The sequence below is a fragment of the Simochromis diagramma genome, unplaced genomic scaffold (assembly GCF_900408965.1).
Source record: "Simochromis diagramma unplaced genomic scaffold, fSimDia1.1 OVJJ01000205.1, whole genome shotgun sequence".
Classification (NCBI taxonomy): domain Eukaryota; kingdom Metazoa; phylum Chordata; class Actinopteri; order Cichliformes; family Cichlidae; genus Simochromis; species Simochromis diagramma.
The window spans coordinates 296,119-317,231 of NW_024386782.1; the positions used below are offsets into that span (position 1 = coordinate 296,119).

General features: G+C 40.0%; 1 protein-coding gene across 2 annotated transcripts in view; it reads left to right on the top strand.

Moving 5' to 3' along the window:
* Positions 1 to 1,402: 1,402 nt before the first annotated feature.
* atp1a2a (ATPase Na+/K+ transporting subunit alpha 2a) overlaps positions 1,403 to 21,113 on the top strand; it is a 51,516-nt gene continuing 31,805 nt past the window's right edge. For both annotated transcript variants that reach the window (XM_040014393.1, XM_040014401.1), the window contains exons 1-10: positions 1,403 to 1,527; positions 2,390 to 2,464; positions 3,646 to 3,705; positions 4,479 to 4,682; positions 8,076 to 8,189; positions 8,636 to 8,770; positions 11,142 to 11,259; positions 15,173 to 15,441; positions 17,074 to 17,272; positions 18,263 to 18,372. In XM_040014393.1, the coding sequence (XP_039870327.1) occupies positions 1,516 to 1,527; positions 2,390 to 2,464; positions 3,646 to 3,705; positions 4,479 to 4,682; positions 8,076 to 8,189; positions 8,636 to 8,770; positions 11,142 to 11,259; positions 15,173 to 15,441; positions 17,074 to 17,272; positions 18,263 to 18,372 (1,296 nt within the window). In that variant the 5' untranslated portion in view covers positions 1,403 to 1,515. The remainder of the gene's footprint in view (positions 1,528 to 2,389; positions 2,465 to 3,645; positions 3,706 to 4,478; positions 4,683 to 8,075; positions 8,190 to 8,635; positions 8,771 to 11,141; positions 11,260 to 15,172; positions 15,442 to 17,073; positions 17,273 to 18,262; positions 18,373 to 21,113) is intronic.

Below are 21,113 nucleotides of genomic sequence, written 5' to 3' on the forward strand. Positions count from 1 at the left end.
ACCCACCTGTCATTCAAGGTAGTAGCAGCATTTCTATGCCCTTCAAATTGAGAAATTTAGGCTTGATCAGATTTAAATAAATTAGTCATTAAAAAATTTCCCCACACAGCCGTGAACAAGGAAATTGATCAAAGCCCCATTTTTGTACCAGGCTGTAAATATGCATCTGCTTATTTACACAGGAGTCTCCTGGGATTAACTCTCTTGCCAAGTAAAAAGACTAAGTATGCACTGAAGGCATTATCTGCTTACACTCATGTATACCATTTTTCTATCACATTTATCAGGTGCTTGCCACAAAGGAAGCAATGCGTGTTAATTCAACTTTATTTTTCGAATGAATCAAAGTATCTGTGCGTGTTTATAGCTCTCTTTTATATTTCTTGTAATTAAGTCCAGTGTGAAATTCTAAAGGGTTTTGATGTGTGAGGATTTCATTTTTGCACATATTTATTTATAAATTTTTTCTGAATTCGTGACATTTAGTACAAAGATTTAGGCCATCATCAGTGAAATATACAACCTCCAAGTTAGATTTAAAGATACTTTTTCTCTTAGAAGGTTACTCGTTTAATTGACCTGTACGATCACTTCTCTGGCTTATGTCTTAGACACTTTAATAAGAAGCTTTATCTACACAGAGTTTTATGCTGAACTTCAAACAACCATGCTAATATACCATTAAAAATAAAAGACCTTTACTGCAGAGAAACTCATTGTACAGGCGCTTAGACCTAAAGTACAAAGTTCATACAGGATTAGATGCAATGCAATGTAAGCAGACACCAAGCATAGAATCTGCTCTAAAAGCAATTGGCAAAAAGTGATAAGACATTTGGTGCACATTAGATACAAGATCATCTGCAGCATCTGTTGTGTGGGCGCAGTGGTCATGACCCACCTTATGTAGTAAATAACTTGGACTTTAAGCTAATTTAAGTGTTGTGTTGGCAGTGAGTCACATTGATTTCATGCACAGGACAAATGAAGAAATCATTTCAGCGCTATACAATAACACAGCAGTTTCTCACTATCATTACTGTTCACGAACAGCTGGACACTGTGCTTCCCTTTGCATGATAATGAGTCTTAATGAGAATTCTTAAGGGTCACTAACGGTCCCTCATTATGATGTTTGTTAGAAATGCTGCATGTTATGTTGCTACCAAGGTTTCACTTGTAGTGATTGAAGAGCCATTGTTCTCTAAGAGGCCTTGTGTGTTGTGACAGGAGGCAGTGACGTATTAAGCAGGTGCAGGTACTTGCTGTGTGTGCGTGGGACCATTTGCTCACGGTAGAGTGGGTGGGTGTGAATATGGAGAAGCCCTAATGGGGAGGGCCAGTGGAGCGGGGTGTATGGGTCAGGTTACCCTGACAGGAGTTTTTGGTGGTGGGGGTGCCAGGCCCAAAAAAGCCACCAGTGTCTTCCACACGTGGGAGGAGAGTCTCAACTGTGGCCTGGGTTCCTAAGTGCTGTCCTTTACATTACAACCCGCCGACATCTGGACGTCCAACATGGGCAAAGGGGTGAGTTCTCTTGATTTCTGAAGCTTTTCTTTCTAATATCAGCGAATGAATGAATGAACATCGCTCATTACTTACTGTAATATATGTGCAATGACAGCATATGGTGTGGACATGCATCACAGACTTTCCTAAATGCGTCTTCAGCACTTGATGTCTCTAAGTGTCAGAATGATGCCTTTTGAAAAAACAAACAAACAAAAAAAGACAGTAACATCTCAGGATAATGGCTTTCCTCCTCAATAAGTTTTGTTCTCGGCTTGCTGTTTATTTGGGTAATTACGTAATTTTGCTTTTATTCTCTCCATCAGGCCCATTCCATTTAGCTTTATGGGAGGACAGCCTGGTAATCTTCCTCACACACAGTGGTGGGAAATTGCTATGCCAGACACATTTCAGGCACTCCACCGGCTCTGTGCTCCCTGTTTGGCTCTTTCTGATTACTTTTTCACTGTGTCACTTGCTCACACTCTCCTCTCATTCACGCTGTATATCCCTCCTTCACTGACATGCACACGTGCCGCCAGGAGGAGACTGACAGCGGCAGATGATTTCCATGATGCACACTTCTTCCAACTGTTCGTGACACACACACACTCTCGCTCGCGCTCACAAATGAGGAACTTGCAGTATTAGAAAAAGATATTTTCTCGTCCATATTCGGTGAATGGTTTGCCAACAGTGTCAGGAGATTGAAATAAACAAGAAAACACAAAGTCCATTGTGTTCACATTGATGCTTGCATTCTGTCGCTCTGAATGTAAATGGCTGGGCACAATGTGCCTACCAAGCAAGTGACTTTTCCCACTTATTTTAGGTTTACGATGATACCCTAATGTATAGTTATTGCACTCTTTTCCCCTAGTGTGGTGCCGAGAACGGAGGGAAGAGGAATAAGAAGGGAAAGAACTTGGATGAGCTGAAGAAGGAGGTGGCCTTGGTAAGAAAAACAAGCTGTCGCTGCTCCATCTCATACTCATTCGGCACAGTGATTGATTCCAATGCCGCTGCAACCAAATGATCCCCAAATAGTGTTACTCCAAAGACACCAGGTTATTTAACAAGGCTATAAATGAAAACGGTGACCCATAAACAAAATGGCAATCCAACATGTTTAGTGCAGTCAATTGCAGACTAGTTGTGAGCCAGTCTGTCCTCTCCTATCTGCTCAGCCACCCTCTGGCTGCTCCTCTTTGTACTCGGAAAGATACTGAATAATTTGTGGGCCACCAGCAGTGTAGTGCAGAGTTTCGTCTTGTGCAGAGCTGTAGCTCTTTGAGGTGCTGTCAGAATGAAGCCAAGCGATGTCCATGAAAAGTGGGCTAAGTTTTGCCTTTTGCTACTTTATCTCTGATAAAGTCGCTCTTGTCAGTTATCAGATTGGCTTGTGACTGATTAAAGAAAAGAATCCCTTTGATACTGTCAACACTTAGGAGAAGTTTTGTGATGAAGTGTTTAATTTTGCTTTGATCTGTCTGGCTCATATACTTCTTTAGTTACTGATTTCCTGCATTTTTCCCCCACAGAAATCATTTTCACTACCACCAGACAATACCTAATCAATACTAGGTTTAGGTGCTTATAAATAAAACAAACTATCTAATTTTTTACTTGATTGTGGCCAAATTACTTGCAGCTAGTGAGGCGGCTGTTGGTGAGGAAAAATATGGATTTTTCCCTGTCTTACTAAGAAATTCACCCTTCATCCTGTGTGAATGATACAATCCTGACAGCTGATGGCTGAAGTTTTTGTTGCTACACTGCCAAACTCCATTTCACCCACAGTGGAAATGTCTTGGGATTGGGCCAGTAGGAGAAATATGCCACCAAACAAGAAAATTGAGTGTTTCAGGATGGGTTTCTTTTCTTTTGCAGCAGGAAACAATCAGTTTTTATTGGTTTACACACTCAAGACACAATAGAGTTTACTCATCTGTCTGTCTGTCTGTCTGTCTGTCTGTGATGGATCCTTGTTAGATACAAACAATAAACTCTTTTATTAGTGAAAGACAGGGGTTAATGGGGTTTCTTATAAATAAATAAACAGTGCTGTAGTGCACCTGTGCTTTGCGCTTGTGATTCTTGAGGCTTCAATATCAAAGAAACGTTTTATTTTTGCAGGATGACCACAAAATAGATCTGGATGATTTGGGGAAACGATATGCAGTGGACCTCAGACTGGTAATGTCAGCCACACACAAACTCTCTTAAGTACACATGTACGCTTGCACACAAGCACACAAGAAAGAGCTGCTGTAATATCCCGTACAGAGATGCAATCTCTCGTTGCCCGGACTGAAGAGCAACATCCAAACGGAGACCAAGCATTACTTTGGTCAACATAGGCTCTCCCCAGTGTCACCTCTTCATCTTTAATCCGTTGCACACTCAAATAAACTTACACACTTTACGATAAAAACAAATTGCAGATAAACCACATCATTTTTTTGCTTTCACCACATCTGCTGCTGATTCTAATTGTAACATTCCAGGTGAGGTCAATAAGATTTTTTCTTTTTATCTTCTTTTTTAAAGATGAGCATGGAAAAAAAAATCAAAGCTCTACACCATGCGAAATAGTGCAAGATGTAAAAATGTCAAACATTTGTCAAGCTCCAAAGACAATCAATCAAAGTCAATTAATCAGATGTGTGATTATCTGTTCTAATTAAATCATAGCACTTTGGATATTTACACGGGATTTTGCTAAATGAGATATTGGCAAAAAGAAATTAAGAGGAAAATGTTCAATAGGTACATCCAACAGAGCATCTTAGATGAGCATCTTTTCTATGCTTGTGATGTTAAACAGGCCAGACGGGGACACTTGATGTTCTGCAACTACAGCTGTAAAATTGCTTTTTAAGCCAAGGTGAAAACTGGGCCATTGTGTTGTAATAAGATTGCCTGTGACAGCAGACAGACATTTATTCCTAAAAATTGCTCTCCCCCAGGGCCTGACCAATGCCAGAGCTGTAGAGAATCTTGCCAGGGATGGTCCGAACACTCTGACTCCTCCCCCAACCACGCCGGAGTGGGTCAAATTCTGCCGCCAGCTCTTCGGCGGCTTCTCCATTCTGCTGTGGATTGGGGCCATCCTTTGCTTCCTGGCCTACAGTATTCAGGTGGCCACAGAGGAGGAGCCGCCCAATGACAATGTGAGAAACTGCTTGTAAAACCTGCACACATATGGACCAAACATATTAATCACACACTCAGAGTAAGACGTGCAGAAAAGCAAAGGCAGCTGCAGTTATAAAATACATTATATATACTGATGTAGGGTGTCAACTCAAACACCTGCATACAGCTCCTTCAGATATATACACAGAGCTGGAAATGCACATGTCCATGCATAAGAAAGAATCATTTTAACTTCTTCTAATCTTGTTCAGACAGATGTACTCTGGTTATGTGGAGCACTTATCTAATTCTAATTTTATATGAAATTTAAAGTTTCCTCCAGGTCTAGCAAATTTTACAAACTTTATGGATTTTCCTGCCTTTTCTATCTTTGGTGGGACTCAACATCATTTCCCATAAGCAGAGTTGTACCAACAATCATATAAATCAAATCAGTGTTAGCAGAGGTGTATACAAAAGGGGTGAGAACAGTGACAAAATTCATCTGATTACATCACACATCCTTTTGACCATTCTGTTAGACCCCTCAAAACTCCAGTGGGGATAAAAATTAAATATGAAATGACTGCAAAGAAGATTGCAGTTATGTGAAAAACTAAGTATGCCATTAAAATTTCAGTAGGGATTAAGAGGGTGAGTAGCAGTCCTGTGATCCCAATCGGATACACTTGATTATTGATGAGCAGTAAATGTGACCACCTCCATAAAAACAGATATTTTGGCAGTTTGCTGGTCTGAGTTAGGCGTGTGTTAACATAATGCCACAGTTTCCCCAGGGGTGGATGTCCCAGCAAATTCACCCAAATTTCAGACTGCGAAATGCTAAGGGAAAGTCCAAGAGCTACATTGCCAACTTTGCAGCTGTCACTTAGCATGTTAAATGTCAAAATTCAGGACAGTACCATTAGAAAAACACTGAACACCTAAATGTTCATTTGGCTTGTTTGAAAGGGTTGCCAGGTGCCTCCTTCCTCGAAAAATAACATGGCAGCACGGCTTAGCTTAGCTTTGCAAAGTTGCATTTAAACAACCCACAAGACTTCTGGAATAATGTCCTTTGGACTGAGAAAACTAAATGACCATAAGGCACAGCACCACATTTGGAAAAAAGCAGCACAGTGCAGGACTGGTTATGTTTATGTGGTCGTTTTGCAGCCAAAAGAATGATAAGGTTATACAGATAACTGTTAGTTGAAGTTATGGCTGCTACAGGTGGTTCTACAAGCCACTGAGTCAGGGGGTGTACTTTTAGGTTTTCACAGGAGTCCTGTGAAAATGTTATTTTTCACATGACTGTTCGTATAAATACAGAATTGTTATTAAAGACATGCCTCACACCTTTCAGCTGCTTTGAATCAAATCTTAAACCAAAGGCTAGAGAGTAAAGAGATTTCAAAGGACAAGCTTTTCCTCTGCTTAAAGTGGTATTTATCTATCTAGATGGTTTGTGTGTTACTCGCTGTAGAGATGTCTGCCTTCAGTTGAGTATAATGGACGGAGATGCCGTTTACCTTGCACTTCACAAAATGAAGAAAAAAATCAAAATGAAAAAGTATCACATCACAAATCACGACGTGGCTACACACTTATTGTTAGTCCAACTAAGGTGGATTTTTCTTTGGCTTTCTTTTTCTGCTGGTTATATTTTCTTAACATAACCTTTACTCAGCAGAGGTTTTTGTCTTGAGATCTTAATCTCCTTTCTGAGTTTCCCATAAAAACCCAACTGGTCACAGGGACCAATACAGAGACAGCATACATGAAAACCAACAGAATAAAGAATGAAAACTGAAAAGGAACAGGGGGAAAACTCAGCTTCTAAAGTGTAACATGAATCCAAAAATACTTTTTAGAAACAGCAGGCTTAGGTCCCCATAAGTACAGAATATCGGTTACACCGTGACATAGAGTCCTCGCCTTCTTCCGAGTGTGGCACAAAACCAACCACTGACACTGGCATTAGTCCTAGCAGTCGCGCGAATAAACACCCAGACCAACCACTGAGCAAACAGAGCCAAGCACCACCCATGCTGCACATTATGGCTCTCACTCATTATGCAGTCTGCATTAAGCTCTTGCATAATATACAGTAACGTACAGTAGAAAGACACGTGCACATTAATCCCCCAGCAGTTTAATCTCTCCATTTAGCGCCGAGCATGTACAGCTGGATGCTCCGGTAAGCTACTTCAAAGCCCTGACAGCCTGCAGCTTTGGCACTTTGAGCCTTTGCAAAGTGTACTGGCAGCTATTACAGAAGAAATTCCACCTTAAGTGTACTTCACATATGGTTGTTGTCAGATGATAAGTTAATTTTACATTACTTTGATGCATTTTATTGACCTGAAGAATTGCGTTTAATTTGAGAAAATGGTCCAGCGGGCTTCTGAAAGTGCCGCTGAAATAACGCAATATATTTCTTGGTGTTAAAATTCACATTTGGGAAAGAACCTGTTGATTTAAATGTCACCTGCCTTGACAGCTGTTGTTTCTATAATTTCCATGGAGCTGGTGAACAGAAATATTTCTTTCTGAAGTGAGAGGAGGTAAAAGAGCTGTACTAAAATCTGCAAAAACTCACATGGAGACAAAATCAGGACCTGCAAACTGAACACTGAAATTGAGAAAAATGTTCTAAGTACTGACAAGTGATTTTTCAGCGGATACAGATATGTTTCCCGGTTCAGAAGATTTTGCACAGACTTAGTGTTTTTTTAAAAAGAAAGAAAAAATAACCCACTGAAGTGTAAAAGAGCAAAACATTCTGTTGTTGCTGTCAAATGAAAGCGACACCTTCCAAAAAGGAAACTTTTCAGGATTTTGTAATTTTTCTTTCCAGGAGTCCAAGACATACAGTACACCAGCTGGCAGATGCTTTCATCCAAAGTGCCTGGCTGTCTTGTTTGCATCAGTGAGAGCTGAACCCATAACAGCCTTTTCACAGTAGACCTGAAAATAGCCACCAAAAACGCAATAAAAATACACCAGAATGAATGTTTCCTGCTTTTACATAACCATAAGTCTAAAAAGCCAGGCTGTAGCTCAGTGAGCGTCTCTTAGTGGCCTCGCAGATTGGAGTTTCAGTCCTTGGTTTTCTGGGTTCGGGTGACAGATGCTCACTTGGACTGACGAGAACTGAGCTGTCCAAGATAACAAAAATAGTACAGAAGATTTCGGCTCTGGGATGACTTCTTCTTTTTAAATCTCTCACTAAGTCTGTGAGCTTCCCCCAGGTTTTTCCCTCTGAACTCTGTTCTTGCACATGTACATTTAAGGTTTTACTGTTTTAAGACCCGTTTCAAGCTGATAAATCTCCATTTCCTGCGCTTAAGTGTACCTTACATGAACCAAACTAAGTTGATAAAGACACCGTCTCCCCCTGTTACATGGCTTTCTTTCCGTTTCAGTTATATCTGGGTGTGGTGCTGGCAGCTGTGGTGATCGTCACTGGCTGTTTCTCTTACTTCCAAGAAGCCAAAAGCTCTCGAATCATGGACTCCTTCAAGAAAATGGTGCCACAGGTAAGTTGATGCATTTGGTGTTTGTGTAGTCTCAGAGCTTTCTGAATCAATAAGCCGTCCCTCAAGTAGGGCTTACACACTCACTTGAGTGGAAACCTAATAAGCTTGCACAAAGGAAGAATAAATGTTTGAGCCAACTTTGGATTGTGAGTGTGTTTGCATAAAAACTCCCCTTGCGTTATCCACCTCTAGCACTTTGATTGCCTAATTCTTTAATCTATTTAGACTCTTTTCACACACTTCTCGCGCCTCTTTTCCCTACCTGTCTTCCTCCTCTCATCTCCCTTCTCGTCTATATCTGTCTTTTACATACCTCCATACCCCCTGGCTTCTCTTCTTTTTATATCGCTCCTCTCTCCTCATCTGACTAAATCCTCTCTCTGTTCCCAGACATTCTCTCTTCCTCACACTCCCTCTCCCTGCTCTTCTTTTTTTCTCCATGCCAGCAAGCGATGGTGATCCGGGAGGGGGAGAAGATGCAGATCAATGCAGACCTTGTGGTGCTGGGAGATCTGGTGGAGATCAAAGGGGGAGACCGCGTCCCAGCTGACCTTCGAGTGATCTCTTCCAGCGGATGCAAGGTAGGGGAGGGGTGCTGGGCCCGTCCCTGGGGAACCTGGAAGTCGCAGTGGGATTACAGTAGCTCAGCTGACTTTGGTATTTCTACCTTTTTTTCTCTTTTTTCTAGCACATTGTTTATCATAAAGAGCATCTGAGCATTAAAACATTTGCAGGTAAACGAAGTACAGGTGACTTGGACAGGAATGATAAATAAATCAAATAACTGATAAAATATTTGGCCTTGTGATAAACTGTTCACCAGCTGTCAGTCCTTGAAAGATATTTTAGTCTGGATCAAAGTAATGCACCAACCCACAACAATGCTGCAGTAATCAGACTGTCCATTTTTCCCAGTTCCCCTTAAGCATGATTTCAATAATGTTTCCTGAATGTTTTTTTAAACATCTTCTTGTTAAAGCCTTTTCCCCTGCCAACAAGCAATGTGCAGTTTTACATGCAAAAACTGTTGTTGTGTTAGCTATGACCATATTTACATCACCCAGAAAATGCTTTCATTATGGCTCGCTTCCAAGCCACCTCGTAATCACATTCAAACACGATGCTTGAGCGGCTAGTTGTCTGCTTCTGATTTGCAGTTTAATGAAAAACTGAGTCAGATTGTTCCTGCAGAATTCACCTCATACTGATGAGCCAGGGAAAGGGCATTTTGTATACATATTTTGTGTGAAAGATTAATCTGGTTTTGATTAAATTTTCGTCTTTTTTTATGTCGAGTCAGAATAAGGTCTGCGCGCTCACTTGGAGATTTCTTAATATTTTCTGCATAAATATGACCTAAAGGTTCATCTGACACTGACAAAGGTCTTAAAAGGAGATAAAGAGGACCAGTTTAGATAACTGAAATAAAAAATATCTGACTTGGTCACTGATTAAACATAAACTAAATTCTTCATGGCATGGATTCAACAAGGTTTTAGAAACACAAGTGTCTATCTCAGGGCTTTTCACTGACATGATATTATTATGCATTACTACTACTATTATTATTAATAATAATAATGATATTTCAAAAATAATAATTTTTGAATTTTTCATTTCAATAAAGTGAAAAACATGGGGAAAAAACCACAAATGCAAGAAGACAAAAAGATGTGTTGGCTGCACATCCACAATCCACCACATCCCAAAGGTGCTTTGTTGACTTGAGATCTGATGTCTCTGAAGCCCATTTTACAACTCTTTGTCATGCTGGACAAACCGATTTGAGATCATTTGAACTTGATGTGATGCATTCAGCTTTAAGCAGCTATCACCAGCATGTCTGGCACCAACAACTGTGCCATGTTCAAAGTCACTTAAATGAACTTGAGCAGGTCATCTTGACCATACACCAAGGTATTAGCTGATTTGATATTTGCACCAACAGTTGAACAAGTGCACCTAACGTTGTGGTCAGTGAATATACGTTATATGTATATTTTCTACAACACTTCTCATTGAACCGATCCATAAAGCCCTGTCAGAACAGCCTTCTTGTTCAAGCAGTTGGTAGCAAACATGCAGATGGGCTTCACAAACCTTACAATCCTGTTATATACACCAGTGTTGTTTAGTTAGTCTTCTGATGGTGGAATCATTAGCCACTGTAAAACAGGCCTTTCACATGAGTTCCTTTGTGACCGACCAGGCAGACTACCAAATGCCTTTAACTGTAGTATTTTTGGTTTTGTTTTGTTTCTTGAGCACACCTGAAGTGAGCAACAAAGATCTTTAATTTCTTTTGACTGTCTAACTACGAAGTTGTCCAAATTCTCCAGAGAAGGATTATACATTTCAACATTTTCCCAGTGTGATGATCCTGAACATCCGTTTTTCTCAGATCCTCCTTTGTTTGAGCCATAATACATTTTCTACATGGGGATGGGAATAAACCTACCATGAAAACAGGGCGCTCACTCTCACCTAATTGTCATCCCTGATTCATTTCACCTTTAAATTGAATGCTACTCCTAGAGTTTCACACACCTTTCTCCCTCACTGATATGTAATATTGTATCATTTTCCTCATTCAGTAAATTACCAAGTCTAATATCTTACCTGTATTTAATTGGGTTTAATTTATCTGCTTTTTGTGACTTGTGTGGAAATCAGATAATGTTGTAGGTGCTACCGGTATAGAAAATATCAAAGGCTTTTTCTGCAGCTGCACTCGCTGTTGCCGAATAGGGTGAAGGTTTCTCTCAGTGGTTCAAATTTCTACACCGTGTTGCAGCGAGCACCTAGATCAGAACACAGTTTTGACAAGACAAGAGCGCTATATCACTTGTTGTTATAAAGTCCTTTTTTTCCATTTCCAGTCTGTCAGTTTCACCTCTTCAGTCTCTCTGATAACACCGCGCTCACATCCATTTTCTCTCTCTCCCTGTGAAGGTGGACAACTCCTCTCTGACGGGAGAATCTGAGCCTCAGACGCGCTCCCCGGAGTTCACGCACGAGAATCCTCTGGAGACCCGCAACATCTGTTTCTTTTCCACCAACTGTGTCGAGGGTCAGTAGGCCACATCTGGCCAAGATTGTCTCTTATCGGCTCTAAATGTCTTCCTTTAAGCCATCTGGAGATCAGCATCATTTTTGCTTTACCACCCATCGGTGAATGTGTTCCAGTACATGATCCGTACACTGCACCACGCAGTGTGTAGCTGCTCATGCTGAATGCATGAGGATTAGTAATAAGCATTTCCATCTGAGATAGAATCACTGGGAATTTGAGTGGTCAGTGGCTGTCAGTCATAAAGTTTCAAAGGGATTTTATCAGATTTATCAGATAGATCTTAGAACAAGATGTACATTAAAAGAACATCTAATGGTGATGGAGTTATTATGAAGTTTTAGAAGCTAGATTTTTTTTTAACAGTTCTGAACACTTGCACGTTATCTTTGAAGATCTGCGTTTTGGCCACACGTTTGTGGAGCCATTTCTGACTTAATTTAGAGATTTATTTATTTATTTTTATGAAAGTGAAGTGTTAAAAAAAAGTACATCCTACTTATCTACAAGCTCAGAAGTGTCTGTCCTTGTTTTTGAAATACACATTTGTTTCCAACTAATTGAACATTAAACCAGTCAGAAATGCTGTAGTTTAATGGAATACCTGTGTGGGTGTATGGAGGCCCATTTTCAGCACTCTTGTGTTCAAATGGCACATTATGCTCCCTAATGCAGGTTTAGCATGTTAACGGGCTTTGATTACGTTAGCACAGCTGAAAGATGTGCTGATTAAAGAAACAATCAATTTGGCTGGGTGTGTGGAAGATAGGCTTTTATGTGTTCAGAAGTAATGGACATTCTGAAAGTCTTTAAAATCGAAGGCTATTCAGTTGGAGGCCTAAAAAGAAACAGGATTGCATATAAAAGGTGTGTACTGCAAAGTGGCCCTAACCAGAGTAGAACAAGACGTGGGAGAAACTGAGCAAGATTACAAGTACAGTTTAAGACACACCGCTCAGGTCCTCAAGAGGAAGCTTCATTAAATTGTCCCCACCAGATTGTGCTGGTTTGTAAACGAGTAGAGCACAGTTGCACAAAGCTTTTTTCTGGCAATTTAGCACACAGAATATTCTTCGTTTCTTACACTCTGATGAATTTCAGAAGAAAGTTATTTTTTGAGGGGACATTTTAAGGCTATAATCAAACCCACAGAGGGTGATGCTACAGACACCCAACAAGATATTTTTTTCCTTCTTTAATCAGCAGCACAGTTTTCAGCTGTGCCAGCATAATTGGAAAAAGGTTTTCAAATGATAAATTAGCTTTCAAACGTGATCAACTTGCATTAGCTACCACAATGTGCCAGTGCAACACGGGAGTGACAGTTGCTGAAAATGGACCTCTGCATGTCTATTCGATTAAAAATCATAAAAGATTCACAATTATGATTCAATTAATCATTAATTTGCAACATCTGTGGTTTGTTATCGTATATAACTAAGTGTGTTTTTCTCCAAAAATCAAAGACATACCTACATACGGAAAACAAACTCTATCAGAAACTGTGCTGGTTACCCAGAGTAACTCACAGTTTTCACATTTCAGAGGATAAGGTAGAGTCTGCTTATCTGGATTCTCTCCTCATCCACTTTCTCGAGCATCTGCTCAGTCCATCCAAGCACCGATCACTGGCCAACACCTGTAATTCACCTCCATCTATCACTGCTCTACAGCCAGTTATGTCTCGCCATCGAACCTCCTCATTGTTTACACATTAGAGCACGTCGTCTGCAGTGCCCACGGTATCCACGCTGTTAGCATTTGTTTGCCCCTTCGCATATGACTCTGAGTCTCACTACAGCAGTGAGAGCATCTGGTCACCCAGCTGAAAGCTGTAACTCACACCTAGTGGTCTGTAATTTCACAACCTCTCATGTGAAGAGCTGTCTTAAAAAAAATAGCCATCATTTGAAAAACCGATGCTTCTTGACTAGCGACTGCAACAAACTGATGTTGTTAACTACTGAACTGATGAATCATCCAAAGACTTTAATTTAACTTTTAATTGCACAAAAAAAAAATGGTGAGTTTGGTGAATGTTTTATATCTATTTAATGCAGAATGTGGACCTCAGGCTTCTGGTCCAGAGCACCTTGAGGCTTTCCTGTGTACTTCAGCATTTGCATGAATGGCTAAAATCTAATCACTTGAATATTAATGTCAGGAAAACAGAACCATGCATTTTCATTTCCCAACAAATATCGTTGAGTTTTTTTCTTTATTGCTGCCTGATTCACTGACAACCAGGAACTACATTTCTATTAAAAGATCAGATAATACCTCACACATACTGCTTAGGACACATATTTACAGTACTGTGCAAAAGTCTTGAGCCACCCTTCATTTCCTAATATTTAACTTTTTTTTAAAGCCTCCTAACACTGATCTACGAATCATTCAGGCATAAAAAAGGCACCTAACTTTAAATTCGAGGGATGAAGCAGTGCTTTGTTGACAAATAACAAACGAACCAAAAAAATCAAATTTAAATTGGGTCTTTAGACACTTTGCAAAAACACATACTTGCATTTCTTTAGATGAACCAACAAAAAATGTCAAACATAACACGGACTGACAGCTGTAAAATAGTATTGTTGCACTAACATTGTGATTCCCAAAGAGCTATTAGCTGAAAACTTGGCATATCTGTGTAAGATGTGCAGTGAGTCCTTGAAATGTGTTAGGAAACTGGACAAGTGGAGGACAAAGAAGTGGCAGTCTTACTGTTCATCTGCTGTAGATGATTTTTTTTATCTGAAAGTCATGTCCTTAAGAAAAATAATTCAGCAAAGACCTGGCAAAACCCGGGAGATGCATCTGACTCTTCAGATGATCCATCTACTGTTCACTGAAGCCTCATCAGAAATGTCTCTGTAGAAAGGTGGCTGTCAAGAAGCCATTCTTAAGGAAGGAAAACAGGGAGGAAAGGCTGAGGTGTGTCATATTGCACGTGTAGTGCACGGAAAATCAGTGGCAACAGGTCTTATGGGAGCGAGGAGTCAAAATTTGACATTTTCGGTTCAACTCGTCATTAACAGAAGAAAGCTTGCACAAAGGAGTTCAAGCTGTGCTGAAGTATAGAGGTGGCTGGACAGAATATTGAGTTTCAAACTCATTAAAATTGTGCAAACTCTTCTTTTTTTGTCTTGCATAGTCTATTTCCATCTCTGCTTCAGGATGTTTCAATAAATCCTGGAACTATTTCCCATTTTCCTAGAAATATATGAAGAAATGAGAGGTGGCCAGTTTGTACCCCCCACCAAAAAAGAAATCACTGACAGCAAGACTTTATAACAAAGCTCATAGCTTCATAGCAGCCTTCCCCTTTGGACCAACCACAGCTTTGCACTCTCACATTCAAACACCTTCACTTGTCAGATTTACATGACTAAGCAAGCCATTAAAATGTTCTTTCAGATTCAAAATAATAACTCCCATTTAATAGTTACTGCTGTACTTTGAGACATAGCACAAGAGCATTTTCACACGTACTTGTTCCTCTAGCGGCTTATGAAAACAACTATTAGATAATCTTTTTCATAATTACACTAAAGACTGGAATGAGACCCTGTATTACATCCGAGTAATAACTTTAGTTACACATTTAAAACAAGGATATAACCACTATTTGCTGGAAGGAGGGCCAGTGAGTGAAATCATCATCACGTTTTATTTTAATTCATATTGTCTCCACTGTGCAGCTGTTCATGTTTTGCTGTTTTTTTTGGTGGCCTATTTTTGTTTTATCTATTGCACAGTCATCCTAATTACAGTATTATGCCCTGCAGAACAGAAATCTCCTGTAAACCAATTTTAACTGAGTCAAGGCAGTTACATTGAACTAATTTTATCGGTAATGTCCCTTTGTGGTAAACAGAATGACTGATTTAAATTTAATGACCCCCTACTGCAGGTACAGCTCGTGGCATTGTGATAGCCACCGGTGACCGAACGGTGATGGGTCGCATCGCCACTCTGGCATCTGAGCTGGAGGTCCGCCGGACACCCATCAGCATCGAGATCGAGCATTTCATCCACATCATCACTGGTGTGGCTGTTTTCTTGGGAGTCAGTTTCTTCATCCTGTCACTCATCCTGGGATACACGTGGCTGGAGGCCGTCATTTTCCTCATTGGCATCATTGTAGCTAATGTGCCTGAGGGGCTTCTGGCTACTGTCACTGTGAGTATAGTGTATCTGAGTGTTTGTGCGTCTCTCTCCCTCTTTTTTGTTTTTGTTTTTTTAGAACAATAAGTTTTATAATAATGATTTTCTCCAAAATATATCTGCAAGATTTTCTATAAATAGCCGAGCATTTTAAAAGGTTTAATGAGAGTTTATGTCCCTGCACAGCTTCTTTCTGTCCTTGCTGCAATGACACAATGTGCACTTCAGTTTACAATAATCCCCTGTTGCAAGATCACTCCATAATATGCTTCTGGGAAAAGAAAGTGAATGGAGCCATGTGGGAAAGAAAAACTGGCTGTGCTACACAAAGATACAAAATGGTGTTTGAAATGGTAGTTTTAAACAAAGAATATGATTCAGGTTGATTGCAGGGGGGGCTTTTACAGGTACTTTTTTTTTTTACATCAACAGCGAGATTTTGTTTAAATAAACTGTAAAGAACCATCATAATGAGCAGAGCGAGGCAGGAGCTGACTGGTGTGCGGACTGTAGTGTGTGGGTATGTTGGATTACTTTTTGTACATTTGATTGCGGTCTAGCTTTTGGTTGTACAAGGTATCATTAGCATGATTACTTAAAGCTGCTTTCTTTGTGTTTTTGCAATTTGGAAGATCAGAAACTAGCTTCTGAAATTACTGTAAGAAAATGGAAAGTTTTCACTTGTTTTTAAGCTCTGTTTTCTGGCTTTGATGGACATTCTTCACCTGTTAAATTTGTATAGCAGAAGTCTGCCTGTGTCTATCGATAATGGGAATTTAAGATCACAGGCAGCAATAATGAAACCAACAAACAAACAAAAAAGACTTAAAGGCTTTACAAAAATTAGGAAAATAGCAGTAGGTGGCATTAATTTCCCACGGGCTTTTCATCTCGAGCAGCTGCTTTCATACCCATTTGATATTGTTGACATAAACATATTGATTAGTGCAGGTTTGCATGTGCCAGTTCCAAAGCCCTGATGGCATGCCTGCTGGCTCACTGTCACGGTTTACTGGCACATCTACGTGGAACCAAGCCATCATCAATGTTATTAGTTACACCTGTGCTTTTCCTATCACTAATTTACCCTCGCTGAATGTTAGGTGTAGGTCTAATGATCTTACAGAACACAGCAAAGTGATTTATTACCGAATCTTGTTCTTACAAAAAAAAAAATGTAGCTAACTTTTTCTGCAACAACAAACAGAGAGCAGGTTGAGGGGGATGCCAGCTGGCATTTTAAATGCCATCAGTCGACATTTCAGTGGTCGCAGAAAATAAATTAACTTCCAGTGGCTGGTTTCTTTAGTTGCATTCCCTTTAAATACATCATACAGTAAGGTATGTGTGGAAATGCTTGTGTGTACATTACGTGTGATATATTAGTTGCTATGTGGGTGACATATGGAATATGTCCACTCATCATATTTTTATGTTCTTGTTCACCTGCTGTTAACTAACCAGCGAGATCCTCACACACATACACACACTCTCATTGAGAAGGTACCCGGACCACGCATGGTTTCACATGCACAAACACTTGAATGCTCCGCTGCGTACTCATGCTTTCACAATCATCCATCCTCGCCTCTCCTTTTTCTCCCTCCCCTACTCTTTCTCTGCCCTCACCTCCCACCGTCCTCCCAGGTGTGTCTGACTCTCACTGCCAAGCGAATGGCCAAGAAGAACTGTCTAGTAAAGAACCTGGAGGCCGTAGAGACTCTCGGCTCCACCTCCACCATCTGCTCCGACAAGACGGGCACGCTGACCCAGAACCGTATGACGGTGGCCCACATGTGGTTCGACAACCAGATCCATGATGCGGACACCACCGAGGACCAGACTGGTAAGACTGAGATGAAAGGAGAGGAGGAAAACAAGGGGGAAAAGTAAGGAAATAGAGAGAGAGAGCTTGGAGAGTGAAAGATATAAAGGAGAGATGGAGTGGGGGATGCGGAGGGGGGAGTGCGACCACCTGCTGAAATTCATCTGTCCAATGTTCACACCGCCAACCAACAAGGCTGTTCACTCTACTGCTTGGATTAATTGAGCAGCGGTATGCGGTGGGCGGCATAACCCTCAGCTACAAACGTGTCTTTTCCCAGAATTCCTCTGCAAGACTGCTTCTGCGGAACCAATCGGATTCTTGACTCCTGTGGAAAATCGAGCCAAATTTTAAAGAAGCTTTTAGCAATAACCAAAAGGTCTGGCAGGAGAAAAAACAGGTGTTCCATGAATACTAATTAGTCCTGAGTCAGACAATTGTGAACTCATACAAGGAATAGCCAGTGGTGCTGACAAAGGCTGTACAAGAGAAACGAGGCAAGAGCTACGAAAAACACAGTGTGTTCAATTTTTTTTTCTCCATAAAGTATGCAGACGATTTTTACAGCTGCTGCAGCCTTTTTAGCCTTTTGTACTGCACCGTGTCAAGCTCAACAATCCCAGCCATAGTGTGTCAGTGTGTTTCCACAATAACGTTGTACACAGTCCAGGAAAATATGAAAAATGAATGCAGGCGCCTGCAGTAGAGTGAAGGTCATTTTCAGTGCAATTGGGTGGGAGGGTTGAAATTTTGATACAAGTCATTTCCAAACACCTTTTTATTTTGAGTCCCTCTAGTTAAAAATGAATGGCATTTTAGAGGCTGGGGATTTGAAAAATCACTTTTGTCAAGGAAACAGTGATTGTTCAACTTAACTGACCCTGATTCTATTATTTAGCTACAATATTCAGTTGTACTCTGTGAACTGAGAGTTAAGTCCATAGCATAAATACTGCATGAGTCCTACTTAAAAAAAAAAGCCTAACACAGTTCCTTCTCCTATTCTCTCAGGTTTGGGTTTTGACAAGAGCTCTCCTACTTGGACTGCTTTGTCTCGCGTGGCTGGCCTCTGCAACAGAGCTGTTTTCAAACCCGGACAGGCGCACCTTCCCATCGTAATGGTAAAAGAAAGTATATATATATTTATACTGCCACTCACTCACACTTATTGGTGTATTGGTGCCTGAAGAAGTATGTATAATATTTATTTTTTCCCCCCAATATCCTCTGCTCATCTCCAAAGAAGAGGAGCAGTATTCACAGTGAATTTGGTTCAGATAAAAGAGGGAGAGGCAGCTATATAAATATGCTTTTTGAACAAACAGTGCTGTGTGTGGAGGGCAGAGGTGTAAAGGAGCCAAAGTGCAGCACAGAAGAGGCGTGAAGAATCCAACTAAAAGCGAGCTTTATTAGCAGATAAGTCCAATACAATAAAATCCAAACATTAATCCACAAGGCACGAGGGAGACCAGAACTCTACGGAGGAACTCTGAAAGCAAAGCAGAACAATACAGGACTAAACAGACATAAGCGGATGACATGACCAAGACAAAAACACGGACAGGACAATTTATACAGGCAACTGATTAGGAATTAGACACAGGAGAATAACAAGAAATGGGTGCAGACAATCCAGACAATCAGACAGGGAGGAAGTAAAACTGAAAACAAGACACAAAAAACACTAGCAAAGTAAAACAGGAAATGAACCAGAGACGTGAAATATGAAAGTACATTTTAAACATGCTTGAATTAATTTACACAGAGCGGCAATGCCAGACAAAACAGAGGGCAAGGAAAACTGAAAGTGACTGTCAGAAAGCTGACACTCATCTGAAGCAAAATGTGACTCCGAGATCCAAAATATTACAAGAAATAAAAGTCACTATTTGAATAATTATTAAGTTAAGACAGGAATCCAAAATCCTTCCTAAATACTAAAGAAGAAACTGGAGGCCATACACACGCTAAGCAATGACTAAAGCTTAAATACAACAAGAATTAATACTTGAATGATAACAAAAAAGAGGCAATGCAAGAATATAAAACTTCACCTCAAAATAATCAAGAAGATATACTTCTTGTTTAGCACAGCAGCTAACTAAACCAACTAAACAAACAAACAAACAAGCAAACAAAACTCAAAACCCAAGAACCAAAACCAGGGACACTGATCGATTCCTGACTCAGTGCTCTACCAGAATGTGAACACTGGACACATATAATGTAGCACTGACGACACTATATGTTCATTTATTTAACTTCAATACGGAAAATACATGAACATAGCCTCTATAAATGATGGATGAAGCCACTCTTACATTACCTAACACATAAGTTTGACTCTTGTTTTAAAACCTTAAGTTGAACATTGTTTCCATCACCATCTTCCTTTTTTTTGAAACCGTATGTCACCAGCTGAGGGGTGGATGTGACACCACACATTCATAAGTTAGTGACTTGTCAATCACAAGTCCAAAGCATGCACTTTTTAAATATATTCTATCTTACTTTAAATAGAAGCTTACATATTAAAAGAAAAATCACGTTGTATTCAGTAAGACTAGAGACTGAGACTTAAACATGTCAGGGAAATGTTACAGAGGTCATAAATCAAGAGAAAATGAGCATGTTCTCAAACGCTTCTGTTATTACCAGGTTTCTTTTTGCAACCAAAATAGTCACGCACTGCTGGCTGGCAGAAAGAACCGAGGTTCAAGGCTTTAGCCCCAGAGGCTACATCTATCTTTTATATACACTGTGTGGGCATAACCCACTCTCCTCCTGTCTCTGATTGGCTTACTCCAGCCAGTCATCACTTGTCATGTCCAAACCCAGCCAAACCAACCAATGAAGGCAATGAGTATTCACCAATCAAAAACAGGGTAAGGAAGGATGCGCTTCACCATCCTTGGAGAAAAAAAATAACCTGCCGTACTGAAAGATAAATGTCGTTTGGGATTTATAAGTGGTTCTATGCAATGCAGCATGAAAAATAGATATGTACCTGCCGCATGTATACCATGCAACACAGCAGCGCTCACGCTATAACATCAAGTTACTGAAAACTTTGCATTTATATTTCAGCTTCGTGAATTATCTCTACTCCCTAAAAAGGTGGAGTATACCACTTTTAGTTTAATCCAAGGGCATTCTGAGTGGGTCTTTTATATTTGGATCAAATAATGCATGCGCATTATTCATGACATGATTTTTGACAACATGGTTTGCCAGTAGGGTGAACTTAACAACATGTGGGAAGTGTTAGCTGAGTTGTCACTCCAAAATAAGAAGTGGTGAAATCAGTGTTCACTCACTAAAGCTAAAAAAAGATTTAAAAAAAAATGTTTGGGTTGCTGTCAGTTTAATTCATGACAAGACTGAAAACTATTAAACCTATAAGTGCTGTTGTTGTGCCCACAGGCGTAGATAGATAAACTTCACATACCGGTGCATTTGTTGCTAAAATAGCTTTAAAGTTAAAGTATAGAAAAATGCAAAAAGCAGAGTCAAACAGCAGCAACTTTTGTAACATAAATCAAAGCACTTGTTACACATCTTAGCCTCTTTTAATGTTCCATGCAGACAAAGTGGCGATACTTCCGATCAAAGATTTATATGCTTGAATAAGTGCTTAACTAAAAGTGGCAATAAAGCCATGTAAAAGTAGTATAAGTGTAAAAGAACCTAATAAAAAAAAATGTAAAAGTAAATAATTTAAAATGTATTTAAAGTCCACGCTGAAGAATAGACCTGATCATGTTATTATAATACTTATTACATCATATATCTGGCGTTTGCAGTTTGCACGTTGTTCAAGCGGGGGCTAATTTAAACGTTTGCACATACTGCCGGCAATTTA